Source organism: Psittacula echo (genome assembly GCF_963264785.1).
Source record: "Psittacula echo genome assembly, chromosome: 30".
NCBI classification, from domain to species: Eukaryota; Metazoa; Chordata; class Aves; order Psittaciformes; family Psittacidae; genus Psittacula; species Psittacula echo.
The window spans coordinates 934980-958522 of record NC_137765.1 but is presented as its reverse complement, the minus strand read 5'-3'; the positions used below and the strand labels follow the sequence as shown (position 1 = coordinate 958522).

The 23543-nt window shown below is 54.9% G+C and overlaps 1 protein-coding gene across 1 annotated transcript; it reads right to left on the bottom strand.

Annotated features, from left to right (window-relative positions):
• Positions 1-5065: 5065 nt before the first annotated feature.
• On the bottom strand, positions 5066-23056 carry GMIP (GEM interacting protein). The gene is made up of 21 exons (XM_080636198.1): positions 22639-23056; positions 21614-21751; positions 16156-16396; positions 15990-16048; positions 15321-15446; positions 15017-15081; positions 14632-14742; positions 14308-14388; positions 13709-13882; positions 12798-12935; positions 12246-12436; positions 12050-12156; positions 11528-11614; positions 11311-11409; positions 11086-11225; positions 10672-10860; positions 10453-10590; positions 10175-10371; positions 7925-8219; positions 6433-6556; positions 5066-6143 (listed from the first exon to the last, which is right to left on the bottom strand). The coding sequence occupies exons 1-21, from the start codon at positions 22844-22846 to the stop codon at positions 5677-5679; spliced, it is 3375 nt and encodes a 1124-aa protein (XP_080492324.1). The 5' UTR covers positions 22847-23056; the 3' UTR covers positions 5066-5676.
• Between the last annotated feature and the right edge of the window lie 487 nt (positions 23057-23543).

Sequence of the window (23543 nt, the reverse complement as noted above, 5' to 3'; positions counted from 1 at the left end):
AAGCACACCCCTTGCAGGGTGCTACCTGCAGACCCAAAACCATTGCATCCAAACCCCTCACATTCAGCTTTTGCTACCACGTCTTAGAATGGTTTGAGTTGGAAAGGACCTTAAAGCTCATCCAGTTCCAACCCCTGCCACGGGCAGGGACCCCTTCCACTGGAGCAGCTTGCTCCAAGCCCCTGTGTCCAACCTGGCCTTGAACACTGCCAGGGATGGGGCAGCCACAGCTTCTCTGGGCACCCTGGGCCAGCGCCTCAGCACCCTCCCAGGGCAGAACTTCCTTACCTCCAACCTGAACTTCCCTGTTTCAGTTTGAACCCATCACCCCTTGTCCTATCCCTGCTGAAGGTCCCTCTCCACATCCCTGTAGCCCCCTTCATCACTGGAAGCTGCCCTGAGCTCTCCACGCAGCTTTCTCTCCTCCAGCCCCAACGTTCTCTGCCTGGCTCCATGGGGGAGCTGCTCCATCCCCTGCTCATCCCCGTGGCCTCCCCTGGCCTTGCTCCAACAGCTCCACGTCAGAATTCCTTACAGACTGACCTCAGGTCTCTTCCCACAGTGTCACTTCGGGGACTGAGCACCAGGATGCTGAACACAGGCAAGCCCCAGGAGAGCAGGTACCCATCGTGCCCAGCCCCTCCACCTTCCCCAGCCCCTCCATGAGGTTTCCTATTGGGAAGAGGCTCAGAGGGTGGCATGCAGCATTGCCCCCCCCCCCCCCGCAGCACAAAGGCTGCTTGAGCAGAGGCACCGAGTAACCGGAGCCTGATGCAGCTGCAGCTCTGCTCACATCCTGGTGCCCAGCAGAGAACTGGTAGAGAAACAGTTCCAAAGACAACAGCAGCTCCCTCCCTCCCTCCCGGTTTTCAAAGTGAATTAATTGGTTTAGGAGATTTTGCATCTTCCAACAAGCCTAAAGCAAATATTTTCCTTTAAGCCCCACTGACTGTTGCTGTCAAGCCAAAAGGGAGGGGTTTTAACCCTGAAACCCCTCTTTTGGAATCCCAGGAATGTTAAAGCCCCTCTGGAAGGAGTCACCTCAGCATCTCCCCCCTTCCCCAGCAGATCTCTGCTGAGAGCCACTTGCTCGCATTAACACTTCCCAAGTCCCAACCGGCCCAAACCTCCAGCGAGGAGCACTCCACACCATGACAGCACAGCTCTTAATGTCAGCTATGGCCAGATCCCATAGAACACAGCATATACATACAGTGATATATACATATATTATATATATGGGTGTATATATGCACACATAGTGGTAAAAAGGCAGGAATTTCCTAACACCCACTGCTGCTGACACCCAGCCAGCTCCGAGCTGGAGCAGAGCAGTTGTTCGCAAGCCTCCAGCATCAAAGGTTACTTCTAACCAAGAGGTAGAGGCATTTACCATCAATTGCTCCAGAACAAGTCCCAGAGAACCTCAACAATTCCCATCGCTCTTCCTCCTCCTCCAGGTCTGCTTAAGGGAAAGCATTTCCTTCTCGTAGGCTTCAATTGAAGCAGGGTTCACTGATGCAAAAGATAACGTTGGATCTTGTCCCCTTTGCTGGAAAACCAGTGAATCCCCAGCGTATCCCATCAAATGCATCCTGGCAGAGCAACACTTTCCCCTTCCCTAAGTAACTGCCCTGGAGATGGGCTTTGGGCTGCACTGGTCCAGCCCTCTCCAAGGGGACAGCAGCAGAGAGCAAACAGGGCAGGGAAGGAAGAGGGATGTTTGCAGCCGTGTTTTGCTTGGAGCCGGGCTGCTCTCGGGGCCTCTCTGCTGCTGCTCCTCCTGATTCCCACAGGAAGGAGGGGATTATCCTCCACAGGGACACCGATCCCGAAGGCAGGAGCAGCAGTTCAGAGCGGGAAGAGCTTGGCCCCGGAGGGATGGAGCCGCAAGGAGGTTAAGCTCAAAGGGGGATGCTGTTTATGAAGCAGGACTCAGCCTCTCCTTCACCCAAAGGTCATTCCAGCACTTGACACCCTCATCAAGGCAAACAATCCCGGGTGGAAAATCCCTTCCTGGGAGCCTCCAGCTACCTTTGTGCTCTCAATCCAGGGCTAAGCACCGGCCCTTCCCTAAGGGAGCTCCCAAACCCCCCCACCAGAGCCAGGATCCCGCTTGCCCCTTGCACATCACTGAGCACGGGAGAACTGATTGCGGTGGCTCCAGGCCATAGGCTGGCCCATAGCATCCCAGGTTTCCATGACAAATGAAACTGGCTTTACTTCTGGTTAATTCTGATCATTTTGGGTCAGGTTTTAACCAAAGCTTTGAGCTTTAAGGCACGTTTCTAGCTGGGAAAACGTTCGTTCAGATGCTCGCTTCCACGCAAAGCAGCAGGAAAGCTCTTGCTCCCTTTAAGATGTTCCCTAATGGGCACGGAGAACCCGACACGTTCATTTCTGACACAGATTTATACTGAGCAACAGAGCTCCCTTGAAACCAGTTTCTAAGACACCTCCCGAAGTGACCATCTCCAGGGCCCTGCCTGCCAAGGATCCCAAAGCCGCTGGCTCAGCAGAGCCGGAATTACAGCTCCACACATCTTTATTTAAAGTAAATGATAGAGGAGAGCAGCCAGTGCCCGGAGAGGATTCCAACCACAGCCTGCAAGGAGCGGGAGCCATGCAGGGTGGATTGAGTTCAGTCCACGCTCCCCTTTGCACGTGCTTTAGGGTGCCCCGAGGTGCACAACACCTATAGATGTGCCTGCATCACCATCCAAGGGGGTTTAAGCACTCAATAACTCCAGCCAAGCCCCCCCCCAAAGGGTTTCCTGAATCCTGGATTAGAAATCCGGATGCTGGTTTACTCACCTTTCCCTATGTTCCAGGGACTGCTACTCTGGGCATCCACAGGAGATGCTGGAGCAGGAGGGATAGGAAGGGAGCAACCAAAAGCTGTTTGTCTGCAGCAGCATGGACTCTCCCACTGTTCACTCCATCTGATCTGATGATTCCCTGTTGGAAAAGCTCTTTCAAAGGGAAGAATGCAAGAAAACCAACTTCTTTTATCCACCAGACACGTTGATGTCCAAGGTATGGATAGAAACCATTCTATTTGCCACCAAACAACATACAGAGCCACTCCTGCTGCTAAACCACCCACTAGAGCAACAGGACAGCTTAAAAGAAGAAACTAAAGTGTTTCGGTTCCTCCTGGTGACTGCTAGAGGAGCAAGGCAGAACCTAAGGGTGTCCTTCAATGACAGATAGCTGAGCAAGCAAGCACCCTGCACAAGGGTAACACCGCACTGCTCATGCCTGAGGAATGAAACCTCCCACCTAAATACAAGCAGTTGATGGTGTAGAAATGGTCTCTTACACCACCCCCTTCCCAAGGCAGAGAAAGGTTTTTCCTACCTGCTCCCATGAACAGCATCACCTTATCTCCATGCAAACAACCACTCAGCACGCTCAAGGGGTGGGTGCTAAGACCATGAGATGGGGCTCTGCTGTAAGCACCCAGCCCAGCAATGGCTCTCAAAGCAGGCAGCAGATGACCTGCAAAGGGGCCTTAAACTCTAAACCAACTGCGTGTGATGCTGCTGAGCATTCGGAGTGGGTTTGACAAACAGCAAAGACTCCACCTCCCTTTGACAGGCACAGCCTGAATGCTTCTTACCCTTAAAGGATGGATCCATAAATGCTCCTAGGAAAAGCCTGCGCCTGGGAAACCAGCATTAAATCCCACTGAACTCCCATGTTCCCCATCATAGCCAGGAGCAGTCCCTCATCCCCACCTTTATACTCCAGGGATGCTGGGTTGAAGGGGAATGATGAAGTGCTAAGGGTTCAATAGGAAACAGCTGCGAGTGAAGCCTGTTTCGGGCTCTTCCCTTGCTCTCCCTTTGTTAGAACACTGCAAAGGAATCTCTTGGTCCTCACCTAAAGCCATCAAGTGCTTGCATTCCCCTAATTCAAATCAGAACCCGATACACAGGGCTGAGATCCTCATTTGTAGAGACCTGGCTCTTTATCAACATGAGGAGCGGTTGAAGCTCAGCAGTACGTGAAGAGGCTGAGATGAGTTGGTTGCTTTGTGCTCTCAACCCACATTGGCTCTATGAAAAGGAAAGGCTTGGCATAAGGAACTGGTTGTTTGGCTGCTAAGAGGGTTCTTGACGGGGTTGCTATGGCTTTATGCATCAGTTCCACAGCCAGTAACGGTCCTCTGGGGTGCAGCTCTCAGTTGGGGGTCAGCCACCCACCTCCATGGGGAGCAGCTGTGAAGAGAAGAGCTTGGGGAGGCTTTTTGAGGGAGGAAATGAGGTTGTTCCTTGTTGCTTACTGCCTATCCCTTGCTGTATATAAATACAGCTGAGCCCTTAGGGAAGAGGCAGCCTCAAGGAGGAATTGATGCTTCTTTCCCTGCCAAGTGTCATCCTCTTGATGTCCAAACCACATCAGCTGTGGCTGGGATCCAGCAAACCCTGGCTCTGAGCAGGGGGGGAGATGCTTTGGACCCTGCATCCAAGTTTTCCCCACGCAGCTTGGGAGTGATGCTTTGGCAGCTCCTACCCTTACCGGATGACCAGGAAAGCAGCAGTAACAAGGAGTTACAAGGCAAGAGCAAGTGTGTTCTCTCTAGCAGTGGTTCTGTATGTGCTGGGCTGCTGGAAGTGGATGGCAGGAATTGCCCTGCCCAAGCCCCTCATCCTTCTCCTGTTTAGAAGGAATCTCCCATTGAGTTTGCAGCAGGAAAAGGAAACAAAGGGCTTGTTTTGCAGGGGTTTTATCCTACCTCTGCTGGTTCCTCAAGCTCTACATTCCTGTGGGCAGGAGCTGCCTTTGTGTTATAGAGACCTGAGTGCACTGGGCACTGTTCAAATACTCCAGTAAGCGTTTGCTCAAGGCTTCCCTATTCATAGGTAGCAAAGAGAGGCTAAGCTTATAATAAACCACCCAGTAGTTTATTATAGGAGTTCTCCAGCAAAAGATAAGTTACCCTTCAAGAATCCCAAGCACTATATGAACAAACAGACGCTGCTCCGAAGCTCCAAACTCTCTTTAGCCCCAACTGTACACACGGTCAGAATAGAGCCTCAACATTTGCTTTACAGCGTTGTTAAGAAACAGGCTCAAAACACAGCGTGTGCATCACGAGATGGCACTGCAGGACCCTAGGAAGCCGTTGCTGGGCAGCAAAGCTCACTGTGAGGAGGCCAAAAGGAGCTTTGGGGTGACCCACGTGCAGGTGAGACCTCCCGAATCACAGCAACCTTGTCTTAGACCCCCACAATCCGCTGGAGGTTCAGGGCTTTGCTGCCTTCACAGCATAGGCAATGGAGGGAATTGGGCTTCCCTGGGCTTTGGAAGGAATTGGGGTGAGCTATTGGAGAAATGGGCTCTGATTCAGCAGTCTCTTCCCTTTACAGAGTGGCTTTGCTGACCAGCAAGGGGAAGCTCCGGCAATGGAAGCGGAAGGTTGCGGAGCATGTGAGCTTCACCCATCCACCCTCTTCTATTACGCTCCAAAAGTGAGTTACACTCCAAAAAGCTGTGAAATCAAAGCTCTAAAGCTCAGTGCCTGTTGCAGCAGCCAAAACCTGACCGCTTGGGAATGTTTTCTGTCCAATGTCCTTCATTTCAGGGGCCTCCTCCGTGGCTACATCATTCAAGGCAGGCAATCAGCGCTGCCTCACGTCTCCCGTTCTCCTGGCATCCTTTGGGGTTTTCCTATAGGTACGTGCCTGGGATGAGGTCTTCTCCTTTCGCCGCAGATCCCGCGCCCTCAGGAGATGCAGAAGCGCCACTGACTTGAAGCTTGGAGACAATCCTGGCTGTTTCCTGCGTGATCTCAAAGTGCTTGAGCTGCTGTCTCCCTCCTGAGCGGTGCTTGAGGATGCTTGGGTCGGTCGAGCTCTTCCTGCTCCTGGTGCTCTCCTCCCTTGTCACGGAGCTGCTGCGGGGAAGGCTGCTTTCTGCAGCCCATCCCGTTGCCACGTTGGCTTCTGTGGAAGCCCTCAAGGGCAACCTGGAAGCCTTGGGGATGACTGGTGCCACTTGTGCCTGCGTTCGAAGGTATTTCACAGGCTGCCGGCTGAAGCGGCCTCTGGGCTGGCTCCCCAGGCCTGGGTCGGAATCGCTGTCGGTCCTCTCCTGCTCGGAGTCTTCCAGCTCAGAGCCAACGCTTGTCTTCATCTCTGAACAAAAGAGCGAGCAGTGAGACGGGGCCCTCCAACAACCCATAGCTCACGGCTTCTTTTCCTGCAGAAAGGCCCCGCAAATCCCTATGTTAACAGCACGAAGAGGCTGTTAACCTCGAACTGCCCTCAAACAGCTTCGTCCATCAGGAGCAACCCCAAGCTGTGAAGGAGGTGGAAGGCAAGCAGCGATGCCAAGCTGGGGTAACGCAGAGGCAGGCAGTGAGGTGTGAAAACCAGCAAGCATCGTACAAGGCAACCTAGAAGAGCATCGTGATCCCCACTTTACCTGAGGCATCCAGGCTTAGTCGACCGTGGGCTCCCTCCGGAGTCAGCTCCTGGATGGCTTCCCCGGAAGATGAGGAAGCAGGCACATAACCCACGTCTAAACCCGCGGGCTGGGAGGAGGAATTCTGTTGGAAGAAGTCAGGAAGCGTTTGTATGGGATCTGAGGTGAAGATAACACCAGCTCCCATTCCACCCCAGGGCTGGTAGAGCCAAGTGGATGGAGGCCACTGCCTGAGCTGAGAACACCTTGGATTGTCTTAGATTGGCTGTAACGCCTGGGAATAGGGAAGGAGCTTGCAGAAGGGCACAGGGCAGAGCCATGGGAGAGAACCAGCTCCAGCTTCCGTGCTGGCAGAGCACAACTGCGCTAAACCTCAACCCAGAGAGCAGCAGCGGGCTGAGATGGCTTCCCATGTCCCACCGGATGCCCAAGCAGCCCATTTCAGCACAAGAAGGGGGAACATCCGAAACCAAAGCCGTTCACTGGAGCTCAGGGAGTCGGGTTGAATGCAATGGAAGTGCCTGGATGGGGCTGGTGTGGACCCACTGTGAGTTTGCACCAGGATCTGGGCAGAGCTTGGTTATATTAATGGCAAAACCAAAGCGCCCTTAGGAGGAACTCCCCTTTCTGACAACAGCTTCAAGTAGGTTACAAATGTCTTTGACAAGAGCCAAAGGCAAGGGTTGGGTGTATCTCAAAGTGCTTTCTATGGAGGTGTATTCCTTCTGTAGCATTGCTGCCCACAGGAAGCGAATGGTGTGATTTTATTGCAACTCTCAGCATCCTTGTTCCGATTTGTGCTTCCACAGGGAGCTGGCCCTGGAAAGGAAGCAGCAAAGCAGCATTCCTGCCTGTCAGCCACGGCCAGGCTCACTGCAGACAGAGGCTTGCACAGAAGCATCCACAGCTCCAAAGCAGGAGGCAGGGAGTCCCCAGGTGCAGCTCTCGCTCCCTTTTCCTTAACTTTGGGAAAGGAATTTCCCCTTTCCTGCTCACCAAAACCCGGGCGGAAAGGAAAAACCCAGCCACGTCCCAGCCCGGGGATGCTGCGCCCGTTGGTGGCTTTAAAGTGCAGGGAAATAGGTTGGGAGGAAAGAGTTGTGAAGCTTGGAACACTCAATGGCAGCAGGAGGGAAACCGGGGTCTGTGGCTGCTGCTTAGGGATGCAGCAGAGCCCTGTGGGGCTGTACTGCGGGAGCTGCTGGGTCCTGGGGGCACAAAGCTGCTTCCAAAGCTACGGAGCAGGGAGAACCAGCAGCTTAGTCTGGAAAACCCCATCATTCTTCAGAGCAAAACCACCCTCCAGAGTGCTCCGAGAAGCTGCTTGTCTCCCACTCCATGTGCAACAAGCTCCCTGCTCCTTCCTCTCGGAATAACCCTCGGCTAGGAAACAGCTTTGTTGGGTGTCAAAGAAGTTCTCTTTAATCACGAGTCCAGCTCCCTGCCTCTAGAGCAGGGTCAGGAAGCCCAACTCGGTGTCTGGGAGCTCTACCTCTACACTTAGGCTCTGGCTTGGGTTTGGGTTCTGAGGTCCTTCATCCTTCTCTGTTGCTGCTTCTGGCGCAGGATGGTGCCATGCCAGGGCTAAGGATGAGGGCAGCTCATCCATCCCAAAGACGCGCTCGTAGTTCTGAATGAGGAACTCCACAAGCTGAGCTTGGTACCCGGAGTCGAGCAGGCAGGCCATGGAGGCATCGCTCCCCGCGCCGGGCCGCATCAAGGTCGGCCCGAACACTATGCCCAGGTTGTTTGGGGACATCTTGTTCTCTTTGTAGTTCTGGGCCACCCTAGGAAGGGAAACAGGAGTGTTAGGGGCTTCCCAGCTCTCAACCCGAACGCACTGAGCACCCATGGGATGCCCCAAAGCCCCATTTCCTAGGAGAGGGAAAGCCATCCCTTCTGGGAACAGAGAAAACCCAGGAGCTGGATGGTGCAGCCCTACTGAGGTTGTTGCTCGTGAGCTGTGTTCAGAGGTGGGTGAAAGAGAGCTTGGGTCATCTGAGTCGCTGAATCCCAGAATCCCGAGGGTTGGAAGGGACCTCCAAAGCTCATCCAGTCCAACCCCCCTGCAAGAGCAGGGTAACCTCGAGTACATCCCACAGGAACTTGTCCAGCCGGGCCTTGAATATCTCCAACGCAGGAGACTCCACAACCCCCCTGGGCAACCTGTCCCAGTGCTCTGTCACTCTCACAGTACAGAAGTTCTTCCTGATGTTCACATGGAACCTCTTATGCTCCAGTTTACACCCATTACCCCTTGTCCTGTCACTGCACATCACTGAGAAAAACCCAGCTCCATCATCCTGACACTCACCCTTTACATATCTGTAACCATTGATGAGGTCACCCCTCACTCTCCTCTTCTCCAAGCTAAAGAGCCCCAGCTCCCTCAGCCTCTCCTCGTAAGGGAGATGTTCCACTCCCTTCATCATCTTTGCGGCTCTGTGCTGGACTCTTTCAGTCCTTGACCTCCTGCTCTCCACTTGATGAGTGTTAGCATCAAGGACCTTGTGGTCCTTCTTGGTCATTCAGATGCTCTCCACTTGATGAGTGTTAGCACCAAGGACCTTGTGGTCCTTCTTGGTCATTAAGATGCTCTCCACTTGATGAGTGTTAGCATCAAGGACCTTGTGGTCCTTCTTGGTCATTCAGATGCTCTCCACTTGATGAGTGTTAGCATCAAGGACCTTGTGGTCCTTCTTGGTCATTCAGATGCTCTCCACTTGATGAGTGTTAGCACCAAGGACCTTGTGGTCCTTCTTGGTCATTCAGATGCTCTCCACTTGATGAGTGTTAGCACCAAGGACCTTGTGGTCCTTCTTGGTCATTAAGATGCTTTCCACTTGATGAGTGTTAGCATCAAGGACCTTGTGGTCCTTCTTGGTCATTCAGATGCTCTCCACTTGATGAGTGTTAGCATCAAGGACCTTGTGGTCCTTCTTGGTCATTCAGATGCTCTCCACTTGATGAGTGTTAGCACCAAGGACCTTGTGGTCCTTCTTGGTCATTCAGATGCTCTCCACTTGATGAGTGTTAGCACCAAGGACCTTGTGGTCCTTCTTGGTCATTCAGATGCTCTCCACTTGATGAGTGTTAGCACCAAAGACCTTGTGGTCCTTCTTGGTCATTAAGATGCTTTCCACTTGATGAGTGTTAGCATCAAGGACCTTGTGGTCCTTCTTGGTCATTAAGATGCTCTCCACTTGATGAGTGTTAGCATCAAGGACCTTGTGGTCCTTCTTGGTCATTAAGATGCTCTCCACTTGATGAGTGTTAGCATCAAGGACCTTGTGGTCCTTCTTGGTCATTAAGATGCTTTCCACTTGATGAGTGTTAGCATCAAGGACCTTGTGGTCCTTCTTGGTCATTCAGATGCTCTCCACTTGATGAGTGTTAGCACCAAGGACCTTGTGGTCCTTCTTGGTCATTAAGATGCTCTCCACTTGATGAGTGTTAGCACCAAGGACCTTGTGGTCCTTCTTGGTCATTCAGATGCTCTCCACTTGATGAGTGTTAGCATCAAGGACCTTGTGGTCCTTCTTGGTCATTCAGATGGTCCTTTCCATGGCTTAACGTTTTACCCTCCTCAACAGCCTGCTTGGCTCTCCGAGGTCAAGGAACCCCAAACGCTCTTCTCATACACACGTGGTGCTGAGCTCCCTGCTCCCCTGGCAATGAAGCCTCAGCAGGGGTCTCCTGTGGTCAGACCTGATGCTGAGCAGTGCGACAGCCGCCTCCTCACCTGTACAAGTGGGCTATCAGGTGCCGCAGGGTGTTGTAGTTACTGCCAGGCAGTTTGCTCAGCAGCTCCTTCATGCTCTGGATGGGCTTGGAAGGGAAAGCTGCCCAATCCAGCCTTTCCTCCATGGGTTTCTGGAGCTCTTTGGCCAGCATCATGAGCTCGTCGTAGAGCTGGGACAGCAGCACCGGGGCTGAAAGCTGCAGCGAGAAGGGAGGAAAGCAGCACGTTACCTGCACCGAGGGCCGTGGTTGGCTGGGACAGAGGTTTGGGATACCCACTTCCTTCAGGAAATGCTTCAGGACGCCGGTGATATCGTGGGGGGAGTGCTCGGAGAGCTCCACCAGGCTCCGTCCGTTCTCGAACGCCTGGCACAGCTTTTCCACCCGGGCTTTGGATCCGCTGATGCGGTAAATGCCCTGCGTGGTCCAGAGCGGGAGAGGTGAGGTTTGCCCGCGGAGGAGCCCAAAGCAAGGCTGATGTGATGACTGCCTCCTCACCTGCACGCCCAGGGCCCGGGCTTCGATCTCCGACGTGCATTTCACCACCAGGAAGGGCACCTCCTCGGGGAAATCCCGAGGGACCTGCGTGAAGTCAACCCCGAACAGAGGGACCCGGTTGGGCAGCTTCTTGTGGCCGCAGGTGATGAGCAGGTTCTCAAGGCACTTCTTGTGGCAGGCCAGGCAGCACTGAAACAACAGAACCCCCCCGAGGTTACGGGCTGGGGGGGGTCCAGCAGAGCCTGAACTTGAAGGACGTCTCCTGGCCCCTCAAGCATCAAAGCCCCACCGACCCCAAGAGGGTTCCAAGCAAGTTGATGTAAACCAGAGGGAGGAGAAGCACAAGAACGCGGCAGAGGGGCCCCATCGGTGGTCACCTCAGGCTCCATCATAGCGGGGTCTTCCAGCCCTCACCTCCTCGCACTCGAAGCCATTGACCATGAAGTTGTCGCAGTCCCTGCACTTGGATGGGCCCCGCAGCTTGCGGAGCCGGTGGGTCTGGGCCGCGCTGGAGAGCGAGATGCTCCTCACCTGCTGCTGGGATGTGCCGTTGTCTATGGAGACAACACGGAAGCGTGAGGAGGAACCGATCCCAGAGCACGGGTTCCACCTCCTGAGCCACAGCGGGATGGGACTCACCGTTTTCCAAGGCCTGCAAGGGATCTCTCTCTTCAAAATCATCCGAGGAGGACACGGTGCCGGTGGATGGAGCTTTCAGCAGCCTCCTGGTAGAGGTTCCTTAAGGAGACAGAAAACAAGGGCTGTTCTCGCCCTCACAATGCACAACGTGGGGCAGTGTAGAGCTGATTCCCTCCTGGTTTAGGGCGATATCAGGCAGGGTTTCCATGGCTCTCACCTGGGCTGGAACTGGGAGAGTCCAAGGAGCGGGATTCACAGCTGCCACCGAGGCTTTCGGTGTCGCTGCAGAGGGATCTGCTCCCAGCTGCAAAGGTGGAGCCGTGGGATCCTTCAGCAAGGGCTCAAGTCCCAGCCAGGCTCCCAAGGAAATCCAGACAGGTCCATGTTTCCTCCCAGCCTTGGGCACTGCCCCTAAGAATGGGAGAACTCCCCCGCCTCTTTGCTAATCTACACTGCAGTGATGAGGGGTGAGGGGTTCATACTGGAACAGGGAAGTTCAGGTTGGAGGTGAGGACGTTCTGCCCTGTGAGGGTGCTGGGACACTGGGATGGGTTGAAAGGAAAAGGCTTGGATGTCCCATCCCTGGTTCAAGGCCAGGTTGGACAAAGCCAGGGGTTAGCGTGAGGTGTCCCTGCGCACGGCACGGCTTGGAACTGGATGAGCTTCAGGTCCTTCCCAACCCAACCCATCCTATGGCTGCAGAGCAAGTTGGGTCTCATCTCCATTGACATGAACCTACTCTGTTCCTCGTGTCGGGATGGATCTTCCGGCACGCTCGCATCCTTCCCTGCGGAGGAAGGTCCTGTGCAGTGCAATGCCATCTTCTTTTTGCCAATGGGAGAAGACCTGGGAAGTGGTTGCAGACAAGTGTGCGCTATGGATTTCTGACCTCCCAGCTGCCACATCAGCTTTCTGCTCCTTTCTTGGCTTTCTACCTTTGGCCTCCCGAAGCAAGTGGCTCGAATTCAAACACCTCCATAGGGATGTCTTTCTTCTGCAGAGCCCGGATGAACTCCAGGTACTTCTTGCCTGCTTTGTATGGCTGGCACACCTCGGCCAGGTGCTGGTACCTCACTGGGATCTGCTCTGACTGAGCCAGCCGCTGCTTGAACATCCTCAGGGTGACCTTGTAGCGGAAAGAAAACCAAACCCTCCCTTTAGTAGTCAAAGGCCAAGTGCTTTTTCGTCCCTTGAACCTCAGTCATTCACCAGCCTTTAGGTTTCCATCACCCAAACTCGGTCACCTGCACTTCTGCAGGTGGAAATGACTTCTCACCCCTGCTTGCTCTAGGGTTTTCCCCCACCCAGACTTCTCCTATGGAAACCTGTGTCCTCGGCGCAGCACTAACTGCAAACGTCATTAGATAGCTGAGACTTGGTAGCAACGTCCAGAGCATCCCCCTGATTTCAATTGCTTTGGAACGGTCGCATCCCAAACAGCAGCTTCCCTGGAATGGGAATTACAGGCGGGAAAAGCCTCCACATACCCACGTCAGCACCTCATCCCCTTGGAAAATGAGCTTGCGGATGTGGGAGACGATCCGCGCCCGCACCCTCTCCAGCTCTTGCCTCCGAAAGTTGGCCTCGCTGATGCACGTCTTGTACAGAGCTTCTGTTTCCTGAACCTGTGTGGGAGCAGCAATGGAGCACAGGAAGGAGAAGGGCTTGGGGGTGCTGGTTGAGGAGAGAATGAACATGAGCCGGCTGCAGTGAGCACTCGCAGCCCAGAAAGCAACCGCATCCTGGGCTGCATCCAAAGGAGCGGGACCAGCAGGTCCAAGGAGGTGATCCTGCCCCTCTGCTCTGCTCTCGGGAGACCTCACTTGGAGCATTGTGTGCAGTTCTGGTGTCCTCAACATAAAAAGGACATGGAACTGTTGGAACAAGGCCAGAGGAGGCCACGAGGATGAGCAGGGGCTGGAGCAGCTCCTGTATGGAGCCAGGCTGAGAAAGTTGGGGCTGTTCAGCCTGGAGAAGAGAAGCTGCGTGGAGACCTCAGAGCAGCTTCCAGTGTCTGAAGGGGGCTACAAGGATGCTGGGGAGGGACTCTTCATCAGGGACTGCAGTGACAGGACAAGGGGTGATGGGTTCAAACTGAAACAGGGGAAGTTCAGGTTGGATCTAAGGAAGAAATTCTTTACTGAGAGGGTGCTGAGGCACTGGAATGGGTTGCCCAGGGAGGCTGTGAATGCTCCATCCCTGGCGGGGTTCAAGGCCGGGTTGGATGAGGCCTTGGGTGCCCTGGTTTAGTGTGAGGTGTCCCTGCCCATGGCAGGGGGGTTGGAACTGGATGATCTGCAGCTCCTTTCCAACCCTGCCTATCCTATGGTTCCACGAAGTCACCGGGATGGGTTTGAAGGTGCCGCCGCGCATGGGATGCTCGAGCCGGGTTCGTCACCTTGGCCTGAGCCTCCTCGCAGGAGCGGCGCCGCTTCTCCAGCTGCTTGTTGGCGCCGGCCGTGCTCTGCTGCTCGTCCTCGGCTTTGGCACTCAAGAGCTTTGCTCTCTCCAGCTCCTCGCAGCGCTGGCAGTACTGCAGGCGGGCCTTGCGCAGCGAGGCCAGGGCCTCGTTCTACCCATAGCAAAAGGAATGGCTTTAGGATGCCCGAGTTCCAAGCAGGAGCGCCGAGAAGGAAAGCGCCTGTCTCTTGGTTCAATGGATGCTACCATTCACATGGATCGTTGTCCCCCTCCTCCCACAGCTCCTAAGGGAGCCCCTGGGTGTCCTCTGCTGCTGAGCAGAGCCTCAGCAGTCCTGGATCACCTTCTACAGGCACTGAGCCCTCGCAGCTAAAGCCAAGCTGCATCCTTGCTCCGCGGGTAGCAGGAGGGGATGGGATGCAGCAGGACGGCACGGGAATGCCACCAGCATCCCCCCCTTGTACTCTTTAATTATCAATAGCTGGATGCATATTCCATTATGTAGTTACTGCTTGGTCATGTCAGTGTGTGGAGCCCTGACCGGCATCAAGTCAGGCCCATCTCGTGGCCTCTTACCATCCGCTTTTGCTCCTTTGTCCATTGATCCTTGAATTCTTTCCTCCATTTCTCTATTTCATTCTTCTTGGCGGACAGAGGCTGCAGGGGAAGAATGGGGAGGATGGGAAGAGGTCCTCGTGAGGCAGGAAAAGGCATCCCACAGACGGGGGCATGGCGTTAGGAAACAACCTTTGTGAGATGCCTCTTTCTCCCTTCAAATCAGTGCGTTTCATTCCCTTCTTTCCCTATCCCCTTCATCACCTCAGACCGGGATAAATCCCTTCCTCACGTCTCTGGGATGCTCCCATGTAATCTTCCAGCAAATCTGTCTAAGGACAGCACCTGGTAGAATTCCTTCTGCTGGAGCAATCCTGCCGTCTCGGCCGCCGAATTCCCAACCTTTACGTCGTGTTCCAGGACCATTTGATAGAGCTCCCAGAGAGGCATGTTGTGCTGCAGAAACCCCCAAAGCACCGATGAGCCGGTGGATAAGCAGCCAATGGAAGAAGAAAGGGTTGTTCCCATGGTGAGGAATGGTTTTGGAGGCACGTGTCCAGGAGGGCTTAAGCTGGAACCACGTTTGCTCTGCTCCTCCTCCTCCAAAGGGAACCCACCCCTGAAGCAGGAATAGCGTGAGGGATTGTAGTGCTAGAACAAGGGGTGATGGCTTGGAATTGGATGATCTTATGATGCTTCCCACCCCCATCCATCCCATGAGGACCCGTACCTGTTGGAAGATGGCATTTTGTCCTGCCTCCGCGATCTTCACCATCCCTTTGGCAAACTCTGTCTCTATAAAAGGCCAGAGTGGATTAGACACCGGATTCATGGTGGCAGAGGTGGCTTTGGCAAAGCAGGATCACTCATGGAAGCACAAACGCTGGCTCCTTGTCTTCCTGATGCAAAGCAGCTCAAGGGGTCGGTGCTGGGCCAGTTTCTCCCTGTTTGTGACTCTATGTTCTTGGCTGTGAGCTTTTAACCAGCGCCTATTGACAGCTCTGCCTTCCAGCAGGTCCCGCGCGCGGACTCACCGGAACTCAGGCGCTTCTCAATCCAGCTGAGCAGCTCCTTGACGTATTTACACCACAGCTTGGCGTAGCCGAGGGCTGCGTCGATGCCACCTTCACATCTCAGCAGCATCTCGTCTGCCTCCTGAACTGCAGCAGAAGAAAGGCAGGGTCAGAAGGGCTCTGCCTGAGGAGCAGCGGCTGCCCCAGCGCTGGGAATGTCCTTCAGGTCCTCTCCAACCCAACCCGTTCCATGATGCCAGGAAATCTGGGTGCGATTTTCTCCACAGGGTCTTTCTATGAGGACCCCCCAAGTCTCTGTTGCATTTCAGGATGCCGGCGACAAGAACCAATGAGACTCCTCCTAGTGGGTACCAAAGTGCTCCAGAACATCCCAACTTCCCCTGGGTAGATCTTTCCTGTGCTTAAAACCATCACACGTTTGGGAATCGATGTCTTGGTGTTTAGGAATCAGGAGTGGGTGAGAAGCTCCTCAATGGGACATTCCTGGCTGAAGAGGGGAAGATCTGGAGGAAGCAGCAGGTTGCTGAGCTCAAACAGCATCTCCATCCTTGCTGGGCATCAGGCTGAGCTCAGCCAAGGACTGGTGGCAGTGGGGACACCGGCACCATGCATCAGGTAATGAACTAAGAGCTTCATGTCCCCTCTTCGGGGTTCAGTTGGCGCTGTTACCTGTTAGCTCTGCCTGTGGTGGCCTCTCTGGGCTGGTTTTGCTCTGGCAGAAGCTTCCACTCGACTGTGGAGGGGAAAAGAGACAGGAATAGAACGGGAACATGGGAAAACAGCGCCGTTTTGGGGAATGTGGAGGGTTTCTTTCCTAACATGGGCCTTTTCCTACCGGAATGACCTCGGTGTCCGTGCTCGGGGCTGTGCTGTCAGTGTCGCCAATGAACATATCGACTGTCCTGGAGAAGAAAGGAAGCACTGAGCTAAAGTGAGGTTCCAAAGAGCCAGGGAAGCGGCCGAGCCCCCCTCCTCTCCATACGCGTTTCCAATGGAGATCTCGATGGCATCCAGGCTGCGGAATATCTCGCTGTACCGCTGCCGGCTCTCGGGGGTCCTCTCGTGATGGCCGAGACCTGGAGATGGGACAGAGCACCCCATTGAAACACCTGAGCTGAAGCTCCCTGGGGTGAGCAGGGTGACTGGTGGAGGTGCAGGCGAGCACGGCTGAGCCCTCTGCAGACGCATAGGGAACCATAGAATCCATGAGTCTCAGACCGGTTTGGGTTAGAAGAGACCTGAAGATCATCCTTTCTGATTAAGATAAGATGATCTTAAGGTCCTTTCCAGCCCAAACCGTTCTATGATCCAGCTCCAACCCCTGCCACGGGCAGGGACCCCTTCCACTGGAGCAGCTTGCTCCAAGCCCCTGTGTCCAACCTGGCCTCGAACAGGGATGGTTCAGCCAAACCCTCTCCATTCAACCCATCCCAGCATCCCACCACCCTCATGGGGAAGAGCTTCTGCCTAAGATCCCACCTCCATCTCCCCTTGTGCTGTCCCTGCATCCCTCATCCAAAGCCCCTCTCCAGGTTTCCTGGAGCCCCTTTAGGCACTGGAGCTGCTCTCAGGTCTCCCCTTCAGGAGCCTCCTCTTGTCCAGGCTGCCCCAGCCCAGCTCTCTCAGCCTGGCTCTGGAGCAGGGATGCTCCAGCCCTCGCAGCATCTTGATGGGAGCCTTTCTCAATACCCCACAGGCAATACCCTGCAGTACAGAAGCCTGCATCACACCCAGGTCCCCAGCAGGCCAAATCCTGCACGTGCAGAACATTAACTGGGCTGGTCCCCACTCGAGGGTCAATGCCCTGATGCCTGAGGCTGTTCTGACCATGGCTGCACATGGAGCAGGCCGGAGGTGAGCACATGCATCCAATGGGGGGTTATTGGTGCTGTCGATCTCACTTCCCACTCCCTCACGCACGTGGCACCGAGGCTAAAACTGACTCAGAGTGAAAATCTCGGGGGGGGGGGGAGGCAAAAAAAGAGGGAAACCATTGAAAACCATGAAACCGGGCACAATTGGTGAAAGCCAAAGGAAATGTTGCTGCTGTTTGTCCTTTTGACATTCCAGGAAACAGGATGTGGTTGACTTCAATCTGCGGTTGCCTCGCTGACAGTCGAGTTTTGACAGTGAGTGCTTGTAAAGGCTGCTCAAGTGCTGCATCAGACAGCACAAAGGAAGGATTGGAAGGGAGAACGCGCTCCCCATCCTTCTTTTCCTTGTCGTAGGGGTTTTGGTCCATGCAGCTCCTTGTTTGGTGCCCAGCAGTGCCAGCAGCCAAGCCATGAGCATCACCTTAGCACTAGAAAGAGCTGGGAAGAAGACGGGCCACTGAAGCCGCCCCTTTACTCACAGCCAGCATTGAGCAGCGTGGGCCAGATGATGCCGCGTTCCCGTCGGCATCAGGAAGTGAGCTGGGAAAAGTGCCCCTTTCCTTGCTTTTGCTGGGCACAGATTTCTGTCGTATCCAGATTCAGGCTGGGCTCGTTCTTTAAAGCCTTCGGGGCCTTTGGCTCCAAAGTGACCACCCTGAAGGAGCTGCAAGGAACCCCTCGGCTCCTTGTCACACACCGGTAGCACAGTGATGCTAAGAGAGACCTGCAAAGTGATCCCAGCACCTACTGCACGGGGCTAAACCAACACTTCACACCCAGTGGGTGATGTGAGACAGTTCACAGGCTGCTTCCAAACGGCTCATCCTGGTTCTTCTGTACCAACTGGTTCATAACCCGAGAGGTAACAACCCCAAACCGTAACAAACCCAAGATGCAGCAAACCCAAGCCCTACTTTAACGTGAACCCCAGCCATTCTTGTTGCTTTGTGTGTGCTTTAACTCCTCTTGTTTACCCCCAGCAGCAGATTGTACAACAGGAAGAAGTGACTCAACTTGAGCAAAGCAACACGTTCTGCTGTGAGCCAGAACCGCAGGGGCTCGCAGGCCTTTTCTTTCACCTCCAGAAGAGAATTGCTATAGGTAACACTATAAATACATTGGATATAAGATTTCCTGGCCTTGCTGATGTCCATAAACTGCCCTTTCAGACCCTGAGGGAAGCTCTGTGGGGATTGGGGAGCAGAGCATCCTCTGCGGCACTGGGATACGGGACCACAGGCTTGGAGCGACTCTGCCTCGGTCCTTCATCCATTCACTGGGACTCTACTGCAAACCAGTTCTCTTACTGGAAAGCTGATGTGGAAGCTAACTCTTCTGTGGATCAAACCCCATTCGTGTTTCTTGAAGGACAGCGCATCCTTCTTAGCTGATCCCAGCACTGGCACTACACTTGCATCCTCTCCTGGGAAGCTCTTCCCTGCCTTTTGCCACTGTCACAGGAGGAACAGGCTGGTTCCGAGCATGGAGGGTATTTTTAGCAGGAGAAGCCCTTGTGCTGCTCAGCAGAAGCATCACTTCCCTTTCAGCTACTGAGAAATGAGGTCAGTACCTAAAGCCCTGGCTCAGTGGGGTACCATTGCCCAAGCTCGGTGCCTCGAGCCCGGCCCCAGCAGCACCTTCCCCTTCTCTGCCCTCAGCCTCGCACGTTGCAACACAACATCCGAGTGTTTTCCACAGGGGCAGGGCTCCCCTTTCTCTGCACCAAAGGCCTCGCACCCCTCAGCAGTGTGTGTGGAAACCCCCTGCTTTACAGCACTGTGTAAACCGAATCGGGCTGAACATTCCCATTGCTGCACGAAATCCTCCCTTTTTAACCAAAGAGACCTTCCAGTATCCCAAGGGGGCTCCGAGGATGCCGGAGAGGGACTTCTCATCAAGCGATAGGACAAGGGGTGATGGGTTCAGACTGAAACAGGGGAGTTCAGCTTGGAGATAAGGAAGTTCAGCCCTGGGAGGGTGCTGGGGCACTGGCACAGGGTGCCCACAGAAGGGCTGGATGCTCCATCGCTGGCAGCGCTCAAGACAGAGCCTTGGGTGCCATGGTCTAATGGGAGGCATCCCTGCCCATGGAAGTGGATGATCTTAAGCTCCTTTCCAACCCAACCCAGCCTGGGGTTCTATGATACCCCTCGGTGAGATTATGGCCAGCAGCAAAGGACGCTGCTCCAGCCTCCTGCAACGCCGTCTCTGCCCATTCGAGGAAGAACAGCAGCTTTGGAGCAAACCAATGCAGGGTCCTGGACAAAACCCAAGGCCACTTCCCCTCCAGCACCCTGGTTTCTGATCTTCTCTTCCTGCTTCAGCAGCCCTGGCATTTACCGCGGGGCTCAGCCCCCAACTGACAGGAAACACGAGCGAGGTCGGGTGGCTTAAAGAGCCGAGCGGATTAACAAGGGCATGAATGAAACACGGAGGGGAAGGGGGGGGAATTTCCCCTTCGTACATGGAGGCATTGAAGCAGAAGCTGAGCACGCTGCGAAGCTGGGCTGGCGGAGAGCAGGGGCCCAGCACAGATGCGTTAGGTTGCAAAACAGGGCCAGCTTTAGAGGACGGTATCAGTAACCCAGACCCATCTTGAGAGGTGGCAGCTCTCAGGCCCTTAAAACCCTGCTTTCTAAGTGAGAAAAGGGCAATTCTGTTGACCTTCTGCCTGCTCGTTTCTGCAGTCTTCACAAGAAGGAAATGCGAGCGATTGAAGGCTCAGGATTCATCCCAGCGGAGGGCAAGCAAGAAAAGGACCCTCCAAATAGCACCAGGAGGAGGAATTTCAGGCACTTATGGGCTAAAAGCCATAACACTGAACAAACCCATTTATTCCAGCCCTTTTGGCTTTGCAAAAGAGCAACCTCAGCCTCCTGAAGCAACGAGATGTTGGGGCTCAAAGGGGTGGCTGTGCCCCGCTTGGATTCCTCAGGGGTGTTTGACATCCAGTGTCTCGTGCCGGAGGGGATTTGGGGTGCCACAACAGCTTACAACCAAACAGGTTACAACCTGCTTGCTCTGAAGCGCCTCCTCTGTTAGCACTGCATGGGGCTGTCTCTAAAGGGAGCTCAGATACAGGTGGATGCTCGCCGGTTCAAGGTAGCATCAGCTCTCCTGGGGAAGGGCTTGGTGCGACCCGGATTGCAGGGCAACCAACCAGACTTCTGTATGAGCTTCTATGTAAGTATCTGATAGAATCTGGGTGTGATCGTGAGCTACAGCAGCTCTGTGTTAGTTAATGCCCTCTTGACTTCCAGGGCAAAGACGTAACAAGACATTCAGCTCGGGTGGTACAGACACCTCTAAGACGCTGCCCTGGTATTACCCCCATTCAAACCACATCCATTCCTCAGGTTTTCACCTTTGAGACCAAGGACCTAGAGACTTCTTGTCAGAGGCACTGGAGCTGATTCTGTGCCGGGAGCAGCCTTAGGTACCCCGAGCCTCTCAAAAAGGGGGGGCGCATCCTTCCCTCTAACATAAGCCAGCGTCCAGGCCAAACACATCCCATAGCCCCACCTTAGACTCAGAGCACAGCACAGCGCTGGCCATGGAAACCCCCGGTAGAGGAACTCCTAGCAGCCATATTTCCCCCGTGGGTCCCAGCCTGATTCATCCCCTCCCGCCCAAAAGCTGACACGACAAAGAGCATCCAAGCTGCGTCCAGAGGCCAGCACCTACCGCTTGCTTCTGCGTCTCCCATAGCTGAAGCCCCAGCGCTTTGGGATGGAAGCGGCTCAATCCCAACGGGCTCGGCTCCGAATCCCCAGCTGAAGGGAGCGAACCCCAAAGCCTTGCTCAGAGCGGCTGGGAAGGAAGGGTCCAGAGGTCCATGAGAGCTGCGGGTGATGAAGACCGGCCCGAAAGCGGGGCTGCTGGAGCCCAATGCGCTTCCTGCAGGCACTGCAAGGGCCCAGCGAGCAGCGCAGGCTCCTTCCCCCCTGCGATTTGCATAACTCGGATGTGTCTTGGTGCAGAGCACAGAGGGGATGGGTTGAAGCCTCTGGGCTTCAGTGCTTGCAGGTTCCTACCTGGAGGGGCCTCTCTGCTGCCTTAGAAACACCCTCAAGCTCCCATAGACACTGAAGAGCCCCCTGTGAAGCTGCTGGTAGGGAAGCGAGAGGGCTTTGGGGTTAAAAGAGGGGATAGAAGGGGGGAAAAGATCACCTTGCCTGAGCCACTGCTCCCCATCTCTTTGCTGGGAGAAGCTGAAGTTAGATATAAGGAAGAAGTTCTTTACTGTGAGGATGCTGAGGCCCTGGGATGCGTTGAATGGAGAAGGTTTGGATACCCCATCCCCGGCAGTGTTCAAGGATGGGTTTGGAGCAAGCTGCTCTACGGAAGGTGCCCCTGCCCGTGGCACTCGTCACCCACGAACCACGGCACTCATTGGGTCCTCTAAGGTTATGGCCTTACCCTTGATGGTGGCGAGGAGCGATGCCACAGCAGCCTGGATGGTACCGATGGGGACAGCAGGGCACGAGCTCAGGAAGGAGGCGATGGAGCGCAGCAACTCGGCCACTTTGGCTTCGACAGAAGCTGAAGGAACTTCTCCTAAGAGGAAGGAAGGGGCAGACGCTGATGTCTTTACATTGAACTCCCCACAGCACCTCCCACCAGGCACCAACAGCCCCTGAGCCCTGGAGCTGTGGGTGAAACATCAACCCCAAAACCCACCCGCAGCAATGGGGTGGATGCGGATGTTGCCCACTCTTTCACCACCAGGACCCTCTCCATGGCTCCACGCTGCTCCCCACCACGAGCCCAAGCCATCAATGTCCCCCCAGTGCAGGAGCATCCATCGTGAGCGTCTTTGTGCCTTTACACCCCCGAGGGTGCTGATCTCCAAGGGGAAGAAGATGCTTGCTGGGAGAACCAGCGTTGTTTGGGGCCAACCCAGCTTGGTTGGGGTAAGGCAATCCCTGTGGCCGTGGGAGACCAGGATCTGGATGCCATCGGAGAGGGTGGCTCCTGCAAGAGGTTCCTTGTTGCAGCAAGCAGTTGAAGGGGTTTTGCTGCTGCTGCTGTGCTCTATGAGCCTGTAATGACCTGGTTTCTTCACTCCCGGCTTACTCTCCAGCCTGGAGAGTGTCCTGCAGGTACGGAGCTATCCCAGGAGAAAGGAGGAGAGAGATGGGGAAAGGGAAGGCGCGCGCTTGGGCTCCCACCGGGAGCATCACCAGCTCGAGGCTCGCTCTGATTTGTGACCTTTGGATTCCCAAAGGGGTCCAATAACTGCGGGTGCTGTCAGTGACACCTGAAGGGGTTTTGCATTGCTTTCGGAGGAGCCCTGGGCCCTCTGAGCTCCCACCTACGGGCGCAATGCACTGCGGGAGGAGATGTTCGCCTGATGAACAACCTGTGCTGAGAGCGCTGAGAGCCACCTAAACCCATTGCTGAACCTCATCCCGGAGCCGAGGGGCAGGTTGGACACTACTCACCCCTATGGAAGAGCGCACGGAGGTGCCCGCATCTCCGCTGGATGCTCCTCACGAGCTGGGTGATGTGGAGCACCCCGAGGTCCGTGTGTCCGCCTCCATCGCCAGGAGGGCTCTGCATGGGCTTGGAGCCGGCTGGGAAGTGTCTCCTCGGTGATCCGCTGCCATTCCGAGCGCTTCCAGGGCTATCCCAGGCTCCCGGCCCATTCATGGTAAGGGGGAGCACCCAGTGCAGAGCGTTCCCAAGGTGAGCTGGATGCTCAGGCTATGGTTTTGGGTGCGTGTCTCTGGTGTCCTGCAAGCCATGGGCATGGTTCCTCCTTGTTGGAAGGAGGAGAAGCAGCATCCTGCCAACAGCACTGGAAACACAAGGCAAAGCACTCCGAGAAGAGGAATCCTCACCCTCTCAGCCCTTATTTCCTAACTCAGCCGAGTGGAATTACCGGGAGTCTTCCCACCTTTTCCATGGAATGGAACCCCAGGTTTAGGACCCTTTCCCTCAGCAAGGCTTGGATAGCAAACCCAAGCCCCAACCAGCAACGCTGTGTTCCCATCTTGGTCTCTCTTCTTTGCCATTTGCAAGTCAAAACGTTGGGATAGGGCAGGGAATCGCTTCCGTCTCCTTCCTTGGCTAAAACACAGGGAAAAAGCTGTCACCTCTGCTGGGAAATCCTTTGCTTTATCCTATGGGATCTGCTGGGGGAACCCAGAAACGGAGCTGTTCCCGGTATCCCGGTGTCCCGGGCTCTGAATCCCTTGGGGCTCTGCGCAGTCTGTGTGGGATGAGGTGTGGGGTTTCCGCATTCCCAGGCTTCCTCCGGGATCAGGCCCGGCTCCCATTAACTCTCTGCTGTCTGAACACCCGAGTCCTTGTAGAATTCCACGTGCCTGGAATGTTTGGTGTTCTC

Excerpts from the sequence above, each read along its gene's own strand:
- GMIP (XM_080636198.1), bottom strand. The coding sequence starts at position 22,846 with ATGAATGGGCCGGGAGCCTGGGATAGCCCTGGAAGCGCTCGGAATGGC. Across the intron at positions 15,082-15,320 it reads TGAGAAGCGCCTGAGTTCCG|AGACAGAGTTTGCCAAAGGG; the intron begins GTGAGTCCGCGC and ends GGCCTTTTATAG. Across the intron at positions 12,936-13,708 it reads GCGAGGAGGCTCAGGCCAAG|GTTCAGGAAACAGAAGCTCT; the intron begins GTGACGAACCCG and ends GCTCCCACACAG.